At 43.3% G+C, this 7,152-nt stretch overlaps 1 protein-coding gene across 1 annotated transcript; it reads left to right on the top strand.

Annotated features, from left to right (window-relative positions):
• The first annotated feature begins 626 nt into the window (after window positions 1-626).
• LOC128699055 (pseudouridylate synthase TRUB1-like) lies at window positions 627-1,812 on the top strand. Its single transcript, XM_070096525.1, is given in 3 exon segments — window positions 627-1,152; window positions 1,517-1,672; window positions 1,674-1,812. Coding segments are annotated over 3 exon segments (702 nt in total). The 5' UTR covers window positions 627-730; the 3' UTR covers window positions 1,798-1,812.
• The last annotated feature ends 5,340 nt before the right edge of the window (window positions 1,813-7,152 follow it).

Raw genomic sequence — 7,152 nt, 5'->3', positions numbered from 1 at the left:
TTTTGGAGAACACACTAAGGTAAATGTCGCGAAACTCAGAAAAATAACCGGGTAAATAATGAAAATTTCCAAACGAAAAGAAATAGTGCCGTTGATGATAATATTCGTAATGCATTTTGTCGCTTGTAGTAACTGCACTGTGTCTTGTGTATTTTTTCCTTGAACATTTTATTTATTGTATGGAAAATCTATAACCCGGAAGTTGTTTCAGGTTTGGTGTATGTTTATAGGTATAATAACAGCACATTATTTTGTTTCTTTCGTTTTCTTTTTATTTCGTTTTTAGTGGTTGTATAAAATTATAAAATGTAATTATGTGAGTGAATAATACCCTGGCTGATTACGCCTTGATCCACCTGGAGACCTGGTCTTTGTCCGACCCGCGAGGGCGTTGACCCCCCTCCCCCCCTGTCACCGAAAAATCTTTCAGATATATTTCAGGTATGTAATTTGATGTCGCCTTGATAAATGCAACATGGTCAGTATATCTCAAAGCTTCAGTAAGTGGTTTTGCCAAATAAATGTAGAGACTACTTCACTTACTACATTGAATGTGGTGGGATGGTAGGAACTTGCACTTGCGTTGGCTGTCACAGTGGAAATTGTGCTAATCTGTATGGTGTATAAATATACCTAGTTGGATGAATCTTATTGTAACCAGCTGGCCCAGTGGCTGACGCGCTGGCCTCGAGTTTTATGACTCGCTCGCCACGAGTTTGTTAGCAGTATAATGGATTCACGAAGAGTGAGAAAAGCTTTAAACGGGGTGTTGCCTGTGCTGAAACCTCATGGAATAACCTCTGCTCAGTTATTAAACCAGTTGAAGGAGAAACTTCAAGAAGCTGTTGGTGTTGGGACAAGCTGCCAACAACTACAATGTCTTCTACATGGTGAGAAGAGTTACCTTGCAAAGTGTCAGCTGGGAGTTGCAACAGATACTTACAATGAAAATGGCAAAATCACTATGATGAAGCAGTTTGAGCATGTTACTGAAGATGCTCTACAGGAGAGATTACGTCAGTTCCAAGGGAGAATAAAGCAGATTCCACCTCCATACTCTGCCTTGAAGTGTAAAGGAAGAAGATATTCAGATTTATCAATGAAAGGAGTAAACTTCACTATTGAACCTCGACTGGTGCACTGTTATGAGCTGGAGAGATATATCATAATCTACACTTGGAAAATCTTGGAAGGAATGGTCCCAAATCTGCACACAGAAATCATTCCCTACGAAAGTAAAAGACTGGGTAGGGGCGCCATTGGTACACTAAGAGAAAACACCATAAGTGTCCGGGGCATTAGGGGAATTGCCAATAAACCCCTGGCTGCCTTCAAGAGAGAGCTGGACAGATACCTAAAGTCAGTGCCGGATCAGCCGGGCTGTGGCTCGTACGTTGGACTGCGTGCGGCCAGCAGTAACAGCCTAGTTGATCAGGCCCTGATCCATCGGGAGGCCTGGTCATGGACCGGGCCGCGGGGGCGTTGATCCCCGGAATAACCTCCAGGTAACCTCCAGGAAGTTAAAAAGTTTTGAACCTCCTTATTTTACTGTATCCGTCGACTCAGGTCCAGGTTTCTATGTTCAAAGCTTGATTAATGATCTTGGCTTAGCTGTTGGAAGCTGTGCTCGCGTGTGTGAACTGCAGCGTACCAAGCAAGGGTCCTTCACTCTGTCACTCATTACATAAAGATCAATGGACATTGAAAAATGTTATTCAGAATATTATTAAATTCAGAAAAACTATTAATATCTATTATAGAAATTTTGATCTTGATAAAAAAGGATCTAGATGGTAGTCTAAGTCTTATTGCTGCCTTATATTTTGCTCCAAGAAAGTATTTACAGGAGGGCCCAACTTATTACAGCACTGGACAAACACCTAAAGTCGGTACCTGACCAGCCGGGCTGTGGCTCGTACGTTGGACTGCGTGCAGCCAGCAGTAACAGCCTGGTTGATCAGGCTCTGATCCACCAGGAGGCCTGGTCACAGACCGGGCCGCGGGAGCGTTGACCCCCGGAACTCTCTCCAGGTAAACTCCAGTGTTAACAAGACGGAGATGTTGTTGGTCTTACGTTAAATAAAACCTTTTGATAAAGTTTTCCATTGTAATCATCGTCTCGGGTTGTTTATTCGCATTTCATAGGTGGGCAGTTTAGTCAAGAAAAGACCTAAATTAAGAAGACCAAAAGATCTACTGAGCAAGTACTTGTATGTTTAGACTCGTATAGGGAGGAATGCCGGTGGAACGCCACTTGTTACAGATCCTAACTCGGATTTAGCCCTATTTATGCAGATAAATAGATAAATGTTTGTATAAATTGGATAAAATGAAAAAGCAGAGAATTCACAAATACGTGAATCAAAGTGCCAACCAGCATCATTGAAGGAAACACACAGGACAACCTAAGTTTTACAGGCGGGAAAGTGAAAAGGTCTTTGTTTGAAAAAGAGGCCTACCTACCTGGTGGGGGTCTACCTGGAGGGTATTCCAGGGATCAGCGCCTCCGCGGCCCAGTCCACGACCAGGCCTTCCGGTGGATCAGAGCCTGATCAACGAGGCTGTTAATGCTGGTCGCACGTAGTCCAGCTTACGAACCACAGCCCGGCTGATCCGGCACTGACCTTAGGTATCTGTCCAGCTCCCTCTTGAAGACAACCAGGGGTCTATTGTTAATTCCCCTTATGGCTGGGGGGAGACTGTTGAACAGTCTTGGGTCCCGGACACTTATTGTGTTTTCTTTTAGTTTACTAATGGCGCCCCTACTTTTCAGTGGAGGTATGTTGCATCGCCTGCCCAGTCTTTTGCTCTCGTAGGGAGTGATTTCTATGTGCTGATTAGGGACCAGTCCCTCTAGGATTTTCCTGGTGTAGATTATGATATATCTCCATAGCCTCCTCTCCGGTGAGTATAAGTCAAGTGCTTCCAAGCGTTCCCAGTAGTTAAGGTGTTTGATATAACTTATACGTGCAGTAATGGTTCTCTGTACACTCTCTAGATCTGCAATTTTACCTGCTTTGAATGGTGAAGTTAATGTACAGCAGTATTCCAGCCTAGAGAGAACAAGTGATTTAAAAAGTATCACCATTGGCTTGGCATCTCTTGTCTTGAATGTTCTCATTATCCATCCTATCAGTTTCCTTGCAGATGTGATAGTGTCACTGTTTTGGTCCTTGAAAGTCATATCCTCAGACATTACCACTCCCAGGTCCTTCACATTACTTTTCCCCTCTTTTGTGTGAATAGAGTTTGTAGTATACTCAGTCCTAGCTATTGTTTCTTCCAGTTTTCCATAACGGAGTAATTGGAATTTGTCTCCATTGAACATCATATTGTTCTGCGTTGCCCATTGGAAAACTTGGTTTATATCTTCTTAGAGATTTGCCGTGTCCACAGTGGATGACGCTCTCATGCAGATCCTAGTATCGTCTGCAAAGGATGATACGGTGCAAATGTCTAGCTTGGCATGGTTCTCTAAGTCTGCTGCAGTGTTCGCCATGTTGTCATTCTCTAAATATAAATTTTATTTTTCAATGTTTAAAACCGTTTACGTTGTCAGTAGAAGCCGAGGATGTGGATATGGGGAAAAAATGGTTGATAAACCATCTTTCTGTCTAATGGATACACTCTCAAATTTGGAAAAACACATAAACAGAAAGAAACCTTTCGAACATGACTGAAATAATACATACCTGGAGGTTACCTGGAGGTTATTCTGGGGATCAACGCCCCCGCGGCCCGGTCCATGACCAGGCCTCCCGATGGATCAGGGCCTGATCAACTAGGCTGTTACTGCTGGCCGCACGCAGTCCAACGTACGAGCCACAGCCCGGCTGATCCGGCACTGACTTTAGGTATCTGTCCAGCTAGACTTTAAGACCACCGCTGTGAGGTGACCTTCTGAAGAGACTTAAAAACAGAAAGGAAGGTTTCCACCATGTCTGGAATCATACATTAAGGAAGGTTTCCACCATGTCTGGAATCATACATAAAGGAAGGTTTCCACCATGTCTGGAATCATACATAAAGGAAGGTTTCCACCATGTCTGGAATCATACATAAAGGAAGGTTTCCACCATGTCTGGAATCATACATAAAGGAAGGTTTCCACCATGTCTGGAATCATACATAAAGGAAGGTTTCCACCATGTCTGGAATCATACATAAAGGAAGGTTTCCACCATGTCTGGAATCATGCATTAAGGAAGGTTTCCACCATGTCTGGAATCATACATAAAGAAAGGTTTCCACTGTGTCTGGAATCATACATTAAGGAAGGTTTCCACCATGTCTGGAATCATACATAAAGGAAGGTTTCCACTATGTCTGGAATCATACAATAAGGAAGGTTTCCACCATGTCTGGAATCATACATAAAGGAAGGTTTCCACCATGTCTGGAATCATACATAAAGGAAGGTTTCCACTGTGTCTGGAATCATAACTCCTAAACGCTTCAACGTTCAAGCTCTCCAAGACAAGCTCAACCAGGTCGAGCCTTCAATCCAGTTCACACTTGAAGAAGAGGTCGACAACACTCTTCCTTTCCTTGATGTTCTACTCTGCAAAGCTGACCACGAACTTCGTTTTAAAGTCTATCGAAAACCCACCAACCAAAACGATCTTCTCCACTTCTACTCTCACCACGACACCAAAACCAAACGTGGTGTAATTATAGGCTTCTTCCTGCGTGCACTCAGAATCTGCAGCAACGAGTTCCTTGAGGAAGAATGCACTATAATTGAACAGGTATTTTCCAAACTCCACTATCCTCGTCACTTCATCAGAGACTGCAGACGGCGAGCACTAAACATCTTCAACACACCCAGAGAAGATACTGCCGAGAAGAGATACATAGTCCTTCCCACCAACTCCATTGCCAAACATGTTTCCAACATCTTTGCCAAAACATCATTCCAAGTATCTACCTCCACAACCACGACCATCAAGGACATCACCAGTAGTAGGCAGGACAAGCCTCCATCCTCTGCAGGGGTATACATAATCCCTTGTAATGACTGCAACAAGTTATACGTGGGCGAAACATCAAGGGACCTCCAAACACGTATTTTAGAACACCAGTACGCAAGCAGGTCTGACGACATAAGGAATGCCTGCGTACAACACCGTAATTCACACAACCACTTGATAAACTACAGAAACTCAAGACTTATCGCCACAGAAGACAACACTCAATACCGAAGAATCCTGGAATCATCACTTATTTCTATATCCGACAACTTTAACCAGAATAGTGGCTTCTATAACATAGCTGAACCACTTGCCAAGAAACTTCTTCATCGCTATCCCACATAAGAACATTGTAGAAGGTCTGCTCACAAACTTATCCAATCTCCTTTCCAAGCTACCCAAGTTTTTAGACTCTATAGCCCCACTCGGTACATCATCAGATGCAGCATTCTTCACCTGACCTCAGCCGGACTATAAATACTCGCGTTCCTTCCACCCCAGGTAGTTCTGTTTGTGACTTGAAAAAGCCCACTGTGTGGGCGAAACGTAGTCAATAAAGGATCACATTATACTGCATTTGTGTTTATATTGCCAATCATACATTAAGGAAGGTTTCCACCATGTCTGGAATCATACATAAAGGAAGGTTTCCACCATGTCTGGAATCATACATAAAGGAAGGTTTCCACTATGTCTGGAATCATACATTAAGGAAGGTTTCCACCATGTCTGGAATCATACATAAAGGAAGGTTTCCACCATGTCTGGAATCATACATAAAGGAAGGTTTCCACTATGTCTGGAATCATACATAAAGGAAGGTTTCCACCATGTCTGGAATCATGCATTAAGGAAGGTTTCCACCATGTCTGGAATCATACATAAAGAAAGGTTTCCACTGTGTCTGGAATCATACATTAAGGAAGGTTTCCACCATGTCTGGAATCATACATAAAGGAAGGTTTCCACTATGTCTGGAATCATACATTAAGGAAGGTTTCCACCATGTCTGGAATCATACATAAAGGAAGGTTTCCACTATGTCTGGAATCATACATAAAGGAAGGTTTCCACTGTGTCTGGAATCATACATTAAGGAAGGTTTCCACCATGTCTGGAATCATACATAAAGGAAGGTTTCCACTATGTCTGGAATCATACATTAAGGAAGGTTTCCACCATGTCTGGAATCATACATAAAGGAAGGTTTCCACCATGTCTGGAATCATACATAAAGGAAGGTTTCCACTGTGTCTGGAATCATACATTAAGGAAGGTTTCCACCATGTCTGGAATCATACATAAAGGAAGGTTTCCACTGTGTCTGGAATCATACATAAAGGAAGGTTTCCACTATGTCTGGAATCATACATTAAGGAAGGTTTCCACCATGTCTGGAATCATACATAAAGGAAGGTTTCCACCATGTCTGGAATCATACATAAAGGAAGGTTTCCACTGTGTCTGGAATCATACATAAAGGAAGGTTTCCACCATGTCTGGAATCATACATAAAGGAAGGTTTCCACCATGTCTGGGATCATACATAAAGGAAGGTTTCCACTATGTCTGGAATCATACATAAAAGAAGGTTTTCCACGATGATATACATAAAGAAAGAGTTTTCACAGTGTCTGGAATTAGGTTAAGTTGAGGTTGTCGGGTCAGAGAGAAGAGAAGCAAGGCAAGTGAAAACTACAATCGAAAGGAATAAAGAAAAGGACCACTTGAATAATGACAGAAATGAAAAATAAAAGGGGAGGTAGGGAAAGGGGGATATAAGCGGAGTTGGATGGGAGGGGCTTGTATGATGGTGGTGACGGGGGTAGTGCATGGAGTTGAAAGGAAGGGGTAGTGGTATTTTGGTGTGGGGTTGATGGTGGTAGTGGTAGTAGTAGTCGTAGTAGTAGGGTGCAGGTTTGGATGTTGGGTTGAAGGGAAGGGAGGGTGGTGGTAGTAGGGTGTCGACGTTGAAAGGAAGACGTGATTGTGGTTGAGTGTCGGAATAGAGGGAAGGAGTGGTAGTGGTGGTACGGGGGTGGGGTTCGGTTGTGAGCGGGAGGGAAGTGGTGGTAGAGGGTTGGGGTTGGTGGTGGTAAGGAGTAGGGTGGATTGTATGGGTGGAGAGGGTGGTGGTGGTGGAAGGGTGTGGGGTTGGAAGGAAGGTGTGGTGGTGTTGGTG

This window comes from Cherax quadricarinatus, chromosome 54 (assembly GCF_038502225.1).
Source record: "Cherax quadricarinatus isolate ZL_2023a chromosome 54, ASM3850222v1, whole genome shotgun sequence".
NCBI classification, from domain to species: domain Eukaryota; kingdom Metazoa; phylum Arthropoda; class Malacostraca; order Decapoda; family Parastacidae; genus Cherax; species Cherax quadricarinatus.
The sequence above is the reverse complement of the archived record's forward strand: the minus strand, read 5'-3'. Positions and strand labels throughout refer to the sequence as shown.